This window comes from Aspergillus saccharolyticus (genome assembly GCF_003184585.1).
Source record: "Aspergillus saccharolyticus JOP 1030-1 unplaced genomic scaffold BP01scaffold_37, whole genome shotgun sequence".
NCBI lineage: Eukaryota > Fungi > Ascomycota > Eurotiomycetes > Eurotiales > Aspergillaceae > Aspergillus > Aspergillus saccharolyticus.
Genome location: NW_020290647.1, coordinates 135,593 through 152,890, shown reverse-complemented (window position 1 = coordinate 152,890; position 17,298 = coordinate 135,593). Strand labels below are relative to the sequence as shown.

General features: G+C 49.7%; 3 protein-coding genes across 3 annotated transcripts; 2 read left to right on the top strand and 1 right to left on the bottom strand.

The window, feature by feature from the left end:
- Positions 1-333: 333 nt before the first annotated feature.
- On the bottom strand, positions 334-1,466 carry BP01DRAFT_359626 (uncharacterized protein). Its single transcript, XM_025575728.1, has 4 exons — positions 1,428-1,466; positions 1,199-1,321; positions 804-1,115; positions 334-723 (listed from the first exon to the last, which is right to left on the bottom strand). Exons 2-4 carry the CDS (start codon positions 1,319-1,321, stop codon positions 694-696), a joined length of 465 nt encoding a protein of 154 aa, XP_025428166.1. The 5' UTR covers positions 1,428-1,466; the 3' UTR covers positions 334-693.
- Positions 1,467-1,741: 275 nt separating this feature from the next.
- On the top strand, positions 1,742-7,245 carry swr1 (putative SNF2 family helicase/ATPase (Swr1)). The gene has a single exon (XM_025575727.1). It carries the CDS (start codon positions 1,954-1,956, stop codon positions 7,066-7,068), a length of 5,115 nt encoding a protein of 1,704 aa, XP_025428165.1. The 5' UTR covers positions 1,742-1,953; the 3' UTR covers positions 7,069-7,245.
- An 8,059-nt stretch (positions 7,246-15,304) lies between these two features.
- Positions 15,305-16,889, top strand: BP01DRAFT_138422 (uncharacterized protein). The gene is made up of 2 exons (XM_025570540.1): positions 15,305-15,655; positions 15,720-16,889. Exons 1-2 carry the CDS (start codon positions 15,528-15,530, stop codon positions 16,705-16,707), a joined length of 1,116 nt encoding a protein of 371 aa, XP_025428164.1. The 5' UTR covers positions 15,305-15,527; the 3' UTR covers positions 16,708-16,889.
- The last annotated feature ends 409 nt before the right edge of the window (positions 16,890-17,298 follow it).

Below are 17,298 nucleotides of genomic sequence, written 5' to 3'. Positions count from 1 at the left end.
GTTGGTGAAACAAAAACCGCCGCGCGCCCGCCCCCATAATAAGTAACAGCTCAGGGACTGACGTAGTCAATCGCCCTAAAAGTCTCAACAAACTGCCCATCCCGACGCAAATACAAATGCAGAGGAATTTTGCGCTAGACTTTATTTCGAGCGAGAGCACGGCGAAACCTAAGTTCACCCACAACCAAAGTAACAGGCAAATGTAAGCCCTCGGCAAACACTGGTGCAGGAGCAAATCACTCTTTCATTTTGATGGACCGTGGATTTAAGAGCAACAGAATAGAATCGAAGATACTGCTATGCCTTCTTCCTTCCCCCCCCCCTCTTTACAACCCTCAACACCCTTTCTCTTCCTTTCATTTTCTTTTTTTTTTTTTCCCTCGTGGAATAAGCATTCCTAACCAAATGCTTCCCAGGCGCCCTACGCGACCTTCATAAGGAATTCCCCCCGTTGACCCACGAGCTGGAGTCTCTGTAAGAGCCACTTGCTATCCTAAAATCCACCCGTATTACGGCTTCGAAAGACGGCCATTCCAAACCCTTTCGCATCTGGGCCCTCCCGTGAATCGAGCGGATTGGGGTGGGGGCGGGCCTTCCCCAGTGTACCGCCGTTCGCTGGGCCACCATAGAAGGTCGAAAACGATCGCGAAACTCATATTGTACTTATTTACAGTGTATCAGAGAATAAATTGATCACCACGAGTCCCCGTCAGATTTACGGGCCTGGGCAGCAGCGAAAGTAAGATAGTCAGTATTAATTGCGTAAGAAGCATTTCAGGAGGCGGGATGCAATATTGACGTACGACAACAGCGCCGGATCCACCCAATTCTTTCTCCAGTCCGTCAGGGAAGGTCCTGGGGGCGCTGGGCTTATCAGGGTAGAACAGGCTGACAGTGCCGCATAGGCCCAGGAAAGCCACGACAAAGGCTCCGATCTGAAGGATGCCTTTGCCAGGCGTTACATGGGTATATTGTTCGGGACTGAAGACACCGAGGATCTCGTTCTCCTCGTGGACAGGCTCGCCGAAGTTGCGTCGTTCCTGCTTATCCCACCAGTCGCCATAGGGATCTCTGAAAGCCCGCTTCATACGGGGAGGGTTCTGGTAGTTGCCATTCTGCAATTCGTAGGAAGATGGGGTCAATTCTCGAAAGACCTGCAATTGAAGAGGAGGGGTCACAATTGTCTATCAGCTCGTACCTGCAGGGGATCATCGAGCTCTGGCGCAGCCAGGCTGCGAAGCTGGGAGAAAGAAGCACGGGGAACGGTGAAGCAAGCAGTCACCTGGGGAAGGCGCCGGGCCAAGATCCGTTGAGACAGCATCTGTTGAACGCACTAGAGGTCAGTCCCCAAGCAGACAGTGGGTTGGCGCAAAGGCATAGGAAATGGAACCTATCATATGACAAACATAGAGGCATGAATCACTTACCCTTGATACTGCGAGCAAGATCGATCAGAAAGCCAATTGGGGAAGGTAACCAAGGAAGGTAAGGTAGAGAGAGACGACTAGGTAAGGTGGAGGGAGACCGGACTCGGGAGAGAGAGTGCTCGAAGTCACGGGTATGTTGAAACTGAATGGAAAGCGATGACGGGGGGAATTGAAGAGATATGATTGGTGGTATCTCAAGGCGGAGATCACTGGTGGCCTGAGGCATGAAAGCACTTGACCACCACCGACCTGCTTACATACTTTACTTTTTCAGTACACGGCGCGCACCGTCCGCCTCCAAGTCACCCCGACGAAAAAACCACCTCTTCAACGCAATCACTCTCTCCGTGTAGGGTTTTTGCCTGCCAGTCACGCTACAGGGCTGATAAATATGCCAAATATCTCGTCGCACTTTGACTTAGTTCTCTCAACATTTTAATGTCATTTTTTCCCATCTTGACCGCGTCCTCGTTGGGAAAACTGGGGTCAGCTTTCCAGAGGGCCCCTGTCTCCGTCATTACAAGACATGCAAAACGGTAGTCCGAACGGAACTTCACTCCAAAATGAAAGCGTGACCCCCGAAATCGACGCCCTACCGTCCGATTTCCTTCCCACAGATCTCCCGACACCTTCTGTTTCCCACACCTTGAATTCTGCTGTGCTCGAAACCGAAGATGACGGGCCTGTTGTCGACCATCCAGACGGACCTCCATCGAAGAGACGAAAGCTCGCTGGCTTTACCCCGTCACGTCGCCCGTCCTCCCGTCCAGCGTCGCCACCGTGGAGAAAGGCCGGCCATGACGGACCGACTTCCTTCATTCAGGATGGTAGACGCAAGTCATCACGAGTCAACGCGCTTCCCATCGAGCTACAGAGTCCGTCTGACCAAAGACATACGCGTGCGGCCCAAAATAAGTTTGTGAGCAAGAATACACCCAGTAGCTCAAAACGTGTCGCGTCTTCCCCGAATCCCACTCCGACAAAGCCGGCGAGGAATGGAAAGTCTCTAGCTGCTAGCGCCGTGATTAATGGCTCTACTCGGACTACTACAGCGAGGAGGTCTACAGGGAGACAAAGCTTAGCATCGCAATCGCCAGCACCCAAGCAATATCACAAGCGCACGAGATCGCACAGCGCTAGTACGTTGCGTCGTGTTTCTCAGGGTGCCGTCAACGGTCCCAGTCGACACAATCTATCCTCCTTGAACGCGAACACTTCCGTGTCTCTGGATGACGAGGGTAACTTAGAACGAGAGCCTGAAGATGGCGGCTATAAAGATTTCGATGATGATTCCGACCAGCCAGTTCCGCGCCTGCGGATCAAAGTCAAGCGACCGATGATGGAAATCCAGCACCCGTCCCACATCCTGCCGCCACGAAAATTCAGCTCATTTAAAGAATGGCTGGACAGCGATGAGAGTAGAATAAGAGATCCCGCGCTTCTTACACCGTCCGACGCGCTTGAAGAGTCTCTTAAGAGACGCCGGATCGCAATCGCGGCGCAGCCGGGAGGTCTTCTGAGCCCTGAAATCTGTTCTGCATTTTTACCGGAGCAGCAGGAGGAACCTACACAGCAATATTCCCATCAAGACCACCTTGTCGCACATGTGTCCTACTTCAAAAAGCTCCTCGATCAGGAGCATAGGCGCCATCGCAACACGGCAAGACTCTTTGCTCAATGGTGTGCTGACGCTTGGAGGAAGCGCAACAAGGATCCAGAAGATATTCTTCGGGAACAACAGGAAGAGATGCGCGGAAGACGTAAGCAGCTGTCAAGGGATCTTCAGAAAATGTTTGATCTAGTGCGAGCCGAGGTGGATAGGATTCGTTTGGCACGCTGGGAGGAAGAGCGTAAAGCCGAAGATCAACAAGCGTTGGATCGTGCGATCAAACAGTCCACAATGCTCTTTGAGAAACGACGCATGGAAATTCTCGGTGAAGCCGGGAGTGACGCATTATATTCAAGCGACGGAGAGCAACCTGGGTCAGATGATCTTTCAGACGGAGATGACGAGGACAATATGTCCTCCTCAGACTCTGAGAGCGAGGGTGACAATGATGTTGATGACGATGAAGACTTAACAGCCGAGGAGTTACGGTTGAAATACGCCAACCTTCCAGAAGCTAATGCCGTTTTCGATCACGATTCTGTGATCGCTGACAAGCCAGCTTATAATAGGGGTGGTATCTCAGATACTAATCATGTGTTGGATGGGGTCGAGAGGTCAATAAATCCACCCATAGAAGCCCACTTCGATCAGTATATTGAGCTCGAAGAAGTTGACTCAGTGCTTATGGACGACAGCGAAGACGAGTCCACTGACATGGATGATGATGACGACATGAGCAGCAGCGTCGAGGGGGGCGATTACGACGAGGCGGAGTCGGACGCGGAGACTAGCAACGGGCCTGGATTGTTGGGATTTTTTTCGGATAAGGATATTTCCTTGGACCAGGAAAGTATTGTCGAGGAAATTGCGAGTGACTATGCTATAGAAGCCGATACAAAGGTGATATTGGCTGGGGAGGAAGAAGAAGAAGAAGAAGAAGAAGAAGAAGAGGACGAGGAGGAGGAAGAAGAGTCAGAAGATCCTGACGAAGTCTCTCTCGTACCAAATTGGCCATCAAAGGATTCCTTCCCATCATCTGAAAATTCCCAAACTTCAGTTGCTCCTGGTTTGTCCTCACGGCCCGCTTTCATTCCCGAGTCCGCTTCTGGTGAGAATACGACGCAAGACCTCGAGATGACGGACGCTGTTACTCTCGAAACCGAGGATCATCAGAACGTCCCGGGGTATCAAACTCAACCTCATCGCACGCAAGACCATGACCACGTTGAACAGATTAGTTTCCCTAGCAAGGAGGCATCTAGTGAAGCATCTCCGGGTACAATTGCCACGAAGCCTTCTGAACCAGAATCCGTTTCGTCTTACGAAACTCCGGAACAGCAGCTTCAGGCCAGTGAGTTCTTAGCTCCTGGTTTGAAGACCCCTGTGCCACATCTTCTTAGAGGGACTCTACGAGAGTATCAACATTTTGGTCTAGACTGGCTGGCTGGCCTCTATGCCAACCACATCAATGGAATACTTGCAGATGAGATGGGTCTTGGGAAAACAATTCAAACTATAGCTCTACTGGCCCATTTAGCCGTTGAGCATGAAGTCTGGGGCCCTCATCTGGTGGTTGTCCCCACTAGTGTCATTCTCAATTGGGAGATGGAGTTTAAGAAATGGTGTCCTGGATTCAAGATCATGACATACTACGGGAGCCAAGAAGAACGTCGGCAAAAGCGCAAGGGCTGGATGGACGACACGAGTTGGAATGTCTTGATTACCTCTTATCAACTTGTCTTACAAGACCAACAGGTCTTGAAAAGGCGAAGCTGGCACTATATGATTCTCGACGAAGCTCATAACATCAAAAATTTTCGATCGCAGAGATGGCAAGCACTGCTTACGTTCAGGACGCGTGCTCGGCTATTGCTTACCGGAACACCACTCCAGAACAATCTGACCGAACTATGGTCCTTGCTTTTCTTTTTGATGCCTTCAGACAGCGATGAGGAGGGCATGGAAGCATTTGCAGACTTGAGGAATTTTTCCGAGTGGTTCCGACGCCCAGTCGAGCAGATTTTGGAGCATGGGCGAGAAACCATGGATGACGAAGCAAAACAGGTTGTCACCAAACTTCACACGGTTTTGCGACCCTACATCTTGCGTCGCCTCAAGGCCGATGTCGAGAAGCAAATGCCAGCCAAATACGAACATGTTGTTTACTGCAGACTCTCCAAGCGTCAACGTTATCTGTATGATGGTTTTATGTCAAGGGCGCAGACTAAGGAGACTCTTGCGTCTGGCAATTACCTCTCGATCATCAATTGCCTCATGCAACTACGCAAAGTTTGCAACCACCCTGATCTCTTCGAGACGCGGCCTATTTCAACTTCGTTTGCTATGTCGCGTTCTGTAGTCACTGAATACGAGATCAAGGATCTTCTTGTTCGTCGGCGTTTGCTGTATGAACATCCACTCACAAAACTTGACCTTGATTTTCTCAATCTGGTCCCCATATCCCGCGAAGATATTTCCCGCAGGTTGGCGGACGACAGCACTAGGCTCATGGCCTACGGCCCTTTTAACAAGCTGCGAGAACAGCAGTATCATCGCACTAACTGGCAGATGGTTTTCAACGGCTCAAGTGTTCAGTCTGCCTTGGATGCTTTAGAGAATGAGTCTAGAAAGAGGAGGATGGCAGAATTGGAGCGTTGCCTCTATTTCGAATCTAAGCGGCACGGTCGCCGCCCAGTTTACGGGTCGAGTCTTATCGAGTTTCTCACGGCGGACAGCAAGCAGCGGCCAACCACTAATGGACCCTTGCGAAAGCGCCCCCTGGCTAATTGGTTGTCAAGCCGCTCATCCGTCCTCGCATCGATGATATTGTCGATTGAAGAACGTTCCCAAGTGATGGATGGCTACATACAGCGGTTTGCTTGTGTGACTCCCGCAGCAGTTGCCTCCGGGGTCACCGCGGCAGCTTTAACTCCCATCGAAACTCGGCACTTCACCAAAGAAGAACGATTCCCGTCCTATGATCCCTTTCATGAGGCACAGATGCGGTTATCGATCGCCTTCCCTGACAAGAGACTTTTGCAATACGACTGTGGTAAATTACAGCGACTCGACAAGCTGCTTCGAGACCTTAAAGCGGGTGGACACCGGGCATTGATCTTCACGCAGATGACCAAGATGCTCGATATCCTGGAACAGTTTCTCAATATCCACGGTCACCGCTATCTAAGACTCGACGGAACGACCAAAGTTGAGCAGCGTCAGATCCTCACCGATCGGTTCAATAACGACAACCGCATTCTGGCATTCATCTTGTCCAGCCGCTCTGGTGGCCTGGGAATCAACCTGACTGGCGCCGACACCGTAATTTTCTATGATTTGGACTGGAATCCGGCGATGGATAAGCAGTGTCAAGATCGTTGTCATCGTATTGGACAAACTCGTGATGTTCATATATACCGGTTTGTCTCGGAATACACGATTGAGTCCAACATTCTCCGCAAAGCCAATCAGAAGCGGATGTTAGATGACGTCGTCATTCAAGAGGGGGAGTTCACCACTGACTACTTCACCAAATTGGATGTTCGCGACATGATTAGCAGCGAGGATGTGCTTGAGAATCAGGATGAGGCCAGCGCGGCCATGGACCGGGTGCTCGAAAATCGGGTGTCCGGCAGTGCTCGGGTCTTCGAACAAGCCGAAGATAAGGAAGATATCGACGCGGCCAAGAACGCTCAGAAGGAGTTGGAGCACGCTGATGATGGCGACTTCGACGATCGGACTCCCAGCCAGACGCAGGCCGGGACACCGGTCGCGACTGCAGGGCTTCCCATTGGATCCGATCGAGACCGTGCAGCTTCAGACACTCCTGGACCGCAACTCCTGGCTTCGCCTCAGATTCACACCGTCGACGATCCTGGAGATGTCGATGCCGAGCCCGGGCATGTTGATGACTATCTGCTTCGATTTATGGAGTGGTACATGAAGGACCAGCCGCTTGTTCTACCCGCAGACAAGAGCAAGTCAAAGTCTAAGAAAGGGAAAGAACACCGTCTTCGCAAGCGACGTCGTTGACCTGTAGGCCTATCATGGTTACAAATGTGTACGCGTATCTGATATTTCATAACTCCTACCTTCTATATGCATGTTTCAGAGCATAGCACATACGTATTGATTGGGGGTGTGTATCTCCAAAGTTTTGTTCATCCCTACATTTTCTCTTTGTTTTCTGTTTTTTTTTTTTTTTTTTTTCCTTCTTCTCCTCTCACATCTCTTGTGTACTAGTCGGGCGATGAAAAAGGCAAGGTTGAATTCTAGCGGGCGTCTTTTGTGTTATATATTCATGGAAGAACGAAAGCCGTGGCCGAACCCACAGAAAGCAGGAGAGAAACACAAGACAGGGTGAATTTCATGTAGATGTCTGTTAGTTTTGATTACCCGTTCCTTTCAATCATGTCCACTATTATAACTACAAGCTACTATCATTGCTCCTTTGATTATGTCCCTTCTCACCTGCACTGCTTAGTGTGGGAGTGTCCCAGGCAGGTCGGCTTGGGCAGATATCGAGTCGTCTCAATTTGTCTTCCTCAAAGTCTCCGGTTCAACCCCGGCTCTAAGAATAAAAAATCCATCCCGACCAATGTGTTTGGGTTTGGGTTGAGCTCAAGGCCTGGCCTCATTTCGTTGTTTTCTAATCTCTCTTATTCAATTGAATAAGGACTTTTGGACTCCGCCTCATCCCGCCACAACCTGTTTCACATTATCATACCACTCTTAGCCCAATCTATCGAATCGACCGATCAGCGGAAGCCCTAGTAGCTTGAGTATAGCGTCATAGTGAGCTCGTTCGCCGAGGGCGTGGAGAACGTAGACAAGATGCCATCCTGTCCGTGGACAGATCAGACATCCGTTGCCCCTCTCCGTGGGTCTTGGGCCCTCCGCTTATCTCTATGGCCTAGAGTAAACAATCTCTTGGTAGCCGGCAGGTAGGGAAGACCTGGCGGGCAGGAGGATGGGAAATGTAGCAGCCCCGTTTCATGAGGAGATTAAAGGTCGCCGACAGGATGTATACTTCGTGTGCGCATTCCGAGTTCATCAGCTCCGACCTGCTCGCTAACTGAATGAGGAATGCAGCACTAGGCAAGATCCGAGGAAAGGAGAGGGAGGATAAGAGACCAGATCGGCCGTAGAGGCTAATCCAGAGTTTCGATCCACATGTGCGCACCCCGTACCTAAAGTCTACGTCTGAAACATGTGCAATTCCAGGGAAGCGTGCTGCACAAATAGGGAAAGAGGAAGTCTCGCTGGCAACATAGACCGTGTCCTGAAATTCGTAGTTGGTGCCATTCTCAAAGCGAAATTTCGGAGGGTCGGTCCTGTAGTAATGCTAAACGGAAATAGGGCCGAGGTCGAATGACTTTTCAATGGCATCGAGCTTCTTCAAGGAGTGAGATAGATGATCGCCCACGCAAGCTAGATCGCTCGCTAGCCTTGCTTAGAGATCAGGTTGGGTGGTGGGCCTTACAGTGGGATGAAGGGGAAAGGGGGAAAGGAGGGTCTTCCGGAAGTTGAAGGGAGTTGAACAAGGTACCGACCGTAATGTCGGAAGCCCCAGATTAACGATCCGTAAGACGCCTTCAACGCGATTGTGCCAAAAAGATCAATGAGGACCCTGGTGGGTAAGGATATCTGAGGGTACATTGGTCATTGTATGATCGAGACACAAGGTTAAACCTGTTGAGCTTCCGAGCCGAAGATTGGAAACATTTGGAGTCGTACCGAAAATCACCACGCGCTCGGCACAACGGCTGTCTCCAACATCATATTTGACTCGCCCCCTCTTGGGATAGAAGGAATACTATCGCATTCATGGATCACTCCATCTCTATTCAGCTGACCTGTGACTTGAGCAGCTCCACTGATCAACAACAAGGACAAGGACAAGGACAACCTGGGGTTTGGAGAAATCCCCACTCTCCAGACCGAGCCGTTCCCTGACTGGCCGGGGTGCGTAGAAGGAGGAGACAGGCTGGATGGATTATTGGCCGATTCCCTGTCTTCTAGGGAGGAGCTAGGATTAGAAAGAAGAGATGCCAAATGGATCATTGACCAGATCAACAGCTAGAGGCATAAGGCACAAAGACACGATGCATGAGGCACGAGGCACGAGGCAGCCATGCCTTTCCGGCTCCTCAAGCCTCAGCGTATTCCGAATGCGGAAGAACGTCCGTTAGGCCCAACTCTCGGTACAAAACTTTGAATAGGAGGCCGAACCCCGGAGCCGGCTGATACTTCAACTACTAGTCTACTAAGAGATCTTCTGACTCCTGAGAAAGTACTGGCTCCCTCAGGTTTGAGCTGGATATGTGTGGGTGTGGGGCGGGGGGGGAGGGTTCGCCGTTAGGCTTGGGAAGAGATAGTAGTAGTATAGTACTCCAAGGAAACGCAGGCATTGAGGGCGGATCTGCATTACTGATTTCATCATGTACTGTAGTTATATCAGTATCAGGATCGGAAGCTTAGCCTTTCCAGGGCTAGTAGTATGATTACCACAGTACAATTATGCGTGTTCGAATTGCCAGAGCCATGAACTCATCATTCCTAAATGAGGAATGGGATAGAGAGCAGATACGGGTTCAGAAGAGGATTGATCCTTGCGAAGATCTGCAAAGCAGATCTCCCCTCTCGGAAAACGAGCCTTTACGGAATACTTCAACTTCTCTAGGTCAGGCAAGGCCATACTCCACGGTAGATAACAGCCTGGAGTAGTTACAGACTACGCCTTACAGTGCACCGACTGGGCAGCAACCAGGCGATTTGTGGACAGAGAATACCCTCTCAGGTGACCTCGTAGCGGATGATCCGTCCTGCCCATATATCCTCTGCATCTAGCTAGTAGTGGAACAAATATCCTTGTTGACCATATCGCCCGAATCTGCCTTATTCACACTCGGGATGACTTCGGTTGTGTAGTAACAGGTCCAAGATGCCGCCTGGAACGATCAAGAGCGTCCCAACCAGCCTCCGTGTCTGGCCATTGTACATTGCCCTGATAAGGCTTGCCAGTATAGAGTACTACCGGTATCATCAATTGCATCGTTCAAGTCCCCACATGCGCGATTGCGACCATGGGACATACTTCAACTCAACTGAATGAGGATGAGCACTTCCAGCTTCTCCGCGGACAAATGCAATGCTGAAACAGTGTTTGTAGTTAGAAGCTTCATCGAGGTTGCGCCATGAGCAGCCACTCAGAGCTGGTAATTAGCCAAGTTAGTCAATGGATTTTCTAAATCAAACTGTAGCTTGTTATTCAGCATACAACAAGTACCGATAGTCAGCCTACGACGGTGAATATAGAGGAGGCGACCGGGAGGTTCCCTTGCTGAAGGTTCGGCCAACTCGGACATCGGAACGGATAGCACGGAAACTCAAAGAATGGTTCCCTTTCGCCATCGCCCAAGAAGAGGAAGATATTTCGAGGTGAAGAGGTGAGTAGTAAACACCTCATACAAACTCACTGTGTCGGAGGGAGAGATTTGAAGGAAACCGGGGGCAAAAAAGAGGTTGCGCGAAGGCAGCGCAAGTCCGTCTGCAAGCTGGACACTGAGATCGACCGTGCCCTTGTCGTTCTCCGCCAGGGGAATGGAGTAATACACAGCAACTCCTCAGTTGCCCTTCCTCATTCCCCCTCCCTCGTTTACGAAGATCTGCCTACGTGGTTGTCGTCCGGTTGCATTATGTGGCCATCAGACCACACTGCTAGCGTATCTGATCATTCGATGATATTTATACTGTCATTTCACAGCGACAGCATACCTGTCAGGTTTTCCCGGCGAGACCCCGCTGCGCTTACTATACAAGTCTTATTGCATTTTTGATGTTCCAGCTGCTGCTGAAAGCTGGCAGTTGGCACAAGTCAAGTAAGGCGACTGGTAGTGTGTACAGAGTACCACGTATGTTTTCGTAATATTCTCGGCCTCCACTATCGCCCAGCCACAGTGACGGGAGTGCGAAACTCGTCCGCGTGATGGACAGAGCATAGGTAGATACCTGCCCAGTGTGCCGACCAATTGAGTCTCTCTGTGCTGACCTACCTGCTAATTCGATTCTACCAAAGCAGACCCGTTCAGTGTTCTTAGGCTATTAACGTTTGGGTACGCTGTACCCATCCCAAATCAGTCGCCTGCAGCAGAGAAGGTATGACAAGGACTTCAAACAAAGAGAAAAACAAATCCCCTGTGGAGTAAGCTGCAGGCACGAGGAGGTGAATATGATCAGTCGCCTGTCGGGATTAGATTAAAGGCTGGGGCCAGGACGCATCGCCCAATCCTACTTGAAACCGCTCCGGTCAACAATGCTATCCGAGGATTGCAGCAAACAACAGCCACGTTAAAGCATAATGTATCCAACCCCAGTTCTTTAGTGCCGACTGGCGCCAAGTACTGAAAGGCCTAGATGTTAATTTGCAAACCGCAGCTTATAGATCGGATTGCGGGGAGCTAAAGTCCAAGGAAAATTTCGTAGAGATAGCATGCATGTTTTGGGACATGAGATTTTAGAGAGCGACGACTTGGCACACTTGACAGACCGGACGGTGTCTCCAGCTAGGCTGATTACTAGTCTAGGTGAATCCCACAAGACGAGACTATCATTCGAGCTTTTCTGGATCAAGATCAGCGGAGGATCCACCAGCACGGCATTGATTTGCCTTTGCCCATTACCTTTCCAGATCGCCCAGTAGCGATCATACATGATATGGATGTATCTTGTACAATCTCGATACTCACTCGTACGTGTAATTATTATGGCTCCATCCTGGATAGGCAGCGGAACTGAATCCGTTATCAGAGTCATGATAGACACTGATTGAGCGTCTTCAATAGAGGCTTTCATGAACAGCAAAAAAGGCAATTGTAATGGGTAGGTATTGAGGTACTAATTAATAATGATTGTTCTGGAGAGATATGGCTGGGACATCAAACCTTGGCCATTGAGTCATTGACATACTTCGTACGTACTCTTGCTTTCATCGGGAACTCGGGGACTCGGAAATTCGGAGACTCGGTTGAGGGAGGCTGCCTGCCTGGTTCGCTGAGTTGCTGACACTGGTACAGTCAGTACCATAGTACGTTCTACGTTGTCCCCAGGCGCAAGTGGAGAAAAATAGTCGGTGGGCGACTGGATGTGGCTTCGGGGCTGAAGGGGCTCTAGTCCGGCACACTATTATCTTTTCGTCGCCTGGCAGGCACAGCATAGTCAACGGAATCGATCATTAGTTTGTAGTTAGTCTACTCCGTACTTCGGAGTACTTAGTAAGTTACTTAGTAGTGCGAACCACATTCGCTCTCCTTCCCCAGGGGGGTGGAACAGAAGAGTTGATCTGGCCGATGCTTCTCCCCGGGGCGCTTGCCCTTCCAGTATTAGCCAAAGTATGAACTTGCCATTGGCCTTGCATCCGAATCAATTCCATCTGGGCCGAAAGCATAAAGTTTTGTTTTCGGAAGATGATCGAACCTTAACAAGGTTTCAACGGCCAGAGTCGGTTTGACTTCGAACGGTGGTCTCGAGGGAGCGCCGCTGAATCCTTGGCTTCTGCTAATCCATGTGCTAATCAGATTAAAATCAATGAGTCTAAAGGGACGGTGGTAGTAGTGATGATGATGACGATGATGATGATGATGATGGTGATGATGACGATGGAGTTGTCCTAGCAAGATGCTTTAGCACAGCTACGGGAAGACTACATACGCTAGTTGAGCTCCATCGAAACATGACATACATGCATGCATGATTTGATCCGCGCTGAGTACGACCTTCCGGTACCTACTGCAGCATTTATTTATTTCTTTTTCACATCAGCTGAAGGAGTGCCTTGTCAGCTAAGTAAGTCAATGACTCAGTTTCCTCCACTTAATCACACTGTACTGGGAATGGAATAAGTTATGATGGGGATGATGCAAAACGGAAAGAACAGGGTTACTGTTTTAGTCTGGAAGAAACCAGATCTCCGAGGTCAGGTTCTAGACTTCCATATGGGCAGGATTCAGGAGGCACTCACCATTTTTTCATGATAATCTAGAAGTCAGTAGACTACTCCGACCTCACTCATACCTTCCATGGACTTCAGCAGCCTCTTGTTATCCACACAGAGGCCACAGAATAAGATGAGTCAGATTGCAGTGTGATGTTCAGTACTTTCGAGTTTCAATTACACCCTCGGGAATCGGAGAACAGGTCGTCAAATTCGTGCTACACGAACTCTCAGGTCCCATTGTCGCATTGACCGTGCATACTGTGAGAACTAACTCAGTAGGCTCCTACCCGTTCATCTGTCGTCCCCACCCAACCTTCCCCTCTCTATCTTCATCTACTGTGCCCTTCTCTCAATTTTCATCTTTTTGTCCTTTCCCGATCGGGCAGTTCGGGAGATGCGCCAAGACCTCGCCCGGGTTTAGCTCTTCTGATGCTGGGGAGGGGAGAAGATTGGGGAACCTGAAAAAGATCCTCCACTACCTAGTAGTAGTTTTTAGGTCTACAAGGACAAGGCCCAAGGTACCTAGCCCACTAAAAGTAGAGGGATCGCCCCTGATGGCGAGATGGCCAATGAAGTACCTCTTAGTGCCGGCCTGGATCAAATTGAATGTGCACATGCGATTGTTTCATGGTTCGCTCGGGGCCTCTTCACTGGGTACCCTAGTTCTACGCTCCTGATTTATGTTCTATTCTTATCCTATCGAGATAGATCATTTGCCTGTGAAAGGATCTCATCATAGTACTTCGTACTGGTCAAGCATCGATCTCTCATGCAGCTCGCATCCTTGTATCCATTACCGGGAGCGAGGAGCCCATTGCGTTTGAAGGGGGCGGGGGAGCATTGGACGTAATGAGACGACAGAGGAAGATCCGTCAGTTTGACGTGAGTGAGCGGTGCTAATCCACTAAATTGTCGACTGACTGACAGTCAAAGACTAGTGAATCTGTCCATCCTTCCTGCCAGGGCAGAAGCTCATACTCAAATGACACAAGAGATAGTCGATTAAACAATTAGGCAGAGAGATTGAGTGAATGAAGGAAAGATGTGACCGTGGGCATGGGTAGTCTGTTGATTGATTGATTTAACTACTGGATGATCTGAAGACAGCAAACCTCTATGGTGGACGACTGGAAGTACCATTTCTCTTTCATCACAGTAATCAAGTAGAGTGGCATGTAGTAGCTGTGTCTCGAATTACAACAAATAGCCCTAGATACCCAGGGTATTTTGCCACACAAACTCTTGTAATGTCCTCAGTCTTCCCTCTCCCTTCCTTTCCGGATATCCTCAGAACATCGTCCCCCTCTCAATCGTCAGCATCATCCTCGTGCTCATCTTCGGCTCATGCTTCTACAGTCCGTTACCGAAGGGCCATAAACAACCGCGGATTGACCCAGAAAGCTTACTTGCAGGGCTCTCACTGCTCGCGGGCATTGGGAGAGTGACAGGACCCGAGACAATGGGCGTACCATCGGTCAAATTCTGTGACCTCCACCACCATCTCTCCGATTGCCAGTAAGATTTTCTTGAATAAAATCATTTTCCCTTTCTTTTCTCGAACAGGAAAAAGGAAAAATGAAAGAAAAGAAAAGAAAGTATGCGTAGGAAAAATTAAATTCATTTTGAAGAAAGGAAAATCTTTTTGTAGAAAGAAGTCCGGCCGAAAGGGTCGGAGTGCTCCACCCGCTCTGACTTCCAATCATCTGTAGAGTAACGATGCTCGTTCCTTGGGCAGCGTCGATCTCCCATGCGCTCGTTCGTCCGGATGGGCACGAGCTTCTTCTGCCCAGCTCCAAATCTCTTCCAGTTCTCCCCGGCCCCTTTGCCTCTTCGCTCTGCCACCATTTGCTTGTACTTGCCTTTCCCCGGTCCACTCTCTGCTGAGTCTGCTCCTCTCCCTCTGTTTCTGCTTCTTTATCATTATTAGTCTGAGCATGTCTGCCCTGCTCCACTATGGCATCCTTCGATTCATCGCGGATCCCACCATGCTTTCACCCTTCCCCTCTCCACGCCCCACCCCGTTCACTTTAGACTTTTCGTACCTTTCCTGACTTCAGGGATCCAGATACACACCTACTCCGTATGATTCACGGTCTCTTCCATTTAGGACCTTTGCTCCGTACCTCAAACCATGCTCTGGTACATCTGTCTCCAACCACTAATCCTATCTTGCACATCATTCAACTCCCAGCAACCCCACTCACTCGCCCCTCCCTCCTAATGAAACCAGAGCAGTCTACGCTCATGTACTTATAACCATCAGACTACCTCCATGATTAACCCACTTCGTTTCTGCATTCCCTCCTGACATTCGTTCTTTCTCCGCTATAACGGGCCGTGACACCTTTCTTGTTTAGATCACCCCATTGATCTCTCATTGATTGCTGCTTGAGTCAGTTTACCGTCCAATTCGACCTCTCCGGGGCAGTACCACTTTGTCGAGTCTGGCTCGGTATCCCCTAACTCTTTGGGAAGGCGTCTCACTGGAAGAGTTGCAATGAAGAACTCAATTCCATCTGATGTGTGGGAGAGAAAGAAGGCACTCATCGCTCAGCTATACAAAGACGAGGAGTGGCCGCTAAAACAGGTGATCAAGAAAATCCGTTCTGAAGACTTTAACCCAAGGTAAGCTCGATCCGTGCAGTGTGCATGAAACGAGTCATGCATTAACCTCCTCGTTCATTCCCAGTGAAACCCAACTGCGAAGCAGATTGAAGAAGTGGAGGGTTACAAAGCCTTCACGCCAAACACGCAAGAAGTCCAATGATAGTCAACAGGAGGGTTCTGGCGACGACAGTAGCCGCGAGGACGGCTCCCCCCATTGCAGGGCCACTACTGTCTCTCCCAAGTCTCGGCATCATATTCGCTCGGCCGCAACAGAAAACCATTTGCCGGAGTCCGATTGGTTCATGAACGGGTCTTTTGCACCGCACGATGATCTGCCGGCTACAGTTTCCCTGGACCACGCATGGGCTCCTGTTTTGTCGCAACATTCGCCTTCAAACATACCTAGTAAGCAGAGAGAATCTTCTCATGCTTCAGTTGTGGTTCCATCGAGCTCCGTTTCCCATACTTCACCTTTACTGGACGATGTTCTACTCAATCCGACTACAAGTATGCCGCCTGGTTTCCACGAACACCCTTACTGTTTCACCGCCGAGCCCTACATGCAAACACCCGCTTCGACCGCAGCGACAGCTGGACCAATTCAATGGTCAATGCCTCAATGGTACTCGATGCCTATGGATCACGAGGCGCAAGCTCCCCCGATGCCATTTTATACTGCAGCGCCTTTGAGTCCTCCGATCGATCCTGCCATGCACCTGATATCTCCTACTGTATCACAACGGATATATGCGCCTCGGACACCATCGAGGCGCCGGGTTTCCGATTTACGCGATGACGGCGCACAACTATGGAAACGTACCATGTCTGCCCCATACGTCCAGGATACCGCTGCCGGTCACGCCAGACTGGAACAGAAGGGATTGCAATCGACCTCTGTAGATAGGAAGGCATCACTTCCTTCCAAACCCGCAAGTCCGCATAACATGGGCTTAATGACACCCCCGCCCTCTTTTTTTCCTCCGGGACAGCATTCTGCGATGTGTGCACCTGTCTACAACTATCCTGGGCCTGAGCCTCTCGTTCATCGACCTCCGAGTATCGACTTCTAAGCTACTCGGTCCATCGCGCTAATGCCAAACCGAGGCAAGCGTTAATTGCCTTTGGATAATTCACTCCGCCAATTGCCTCCTACAACGTGCAATCGCCGCTGATGTCTTTCGGCTACGATAATCTCTACTTCATACTTCTGCCAGTTTTTCCACACTTTGCTTTCTTATTCTGTATTCACGTCGACTTATCTCTCTTTCTTTTATTTTTTATTTTTATTTTTATTTTTCTTTTTGTTTGTCTTTTTCTTCTTCCTTTTTTCCTTTTCTGCTTCTTTCTCTTTTTCTTCTTTTCTTTTTCTTTTTCTTTTGCTTTTTTCTCTTTTGTTTTTTTTTTCTTGGCTACGCCCTCTTCTTTAGGACATAGATGAGGGATCGGGCAGTTCCATCGATGTCATGTATACTAGGAACTCCGATACCTGGCGTATCGGCTGGTTGTACCGATGCATGGAGTGGGTGTACCGGTTATAATGATATCCACAGGAGGGTAAAGGAGTTTGGAAGCGCATGTATAAGGATTTGTTGACAATGTGTCTAATTTACGGGGTGGAAGTACCTTCTTGCAATAACCGGGTCAAAGATACGGGGTCTGCA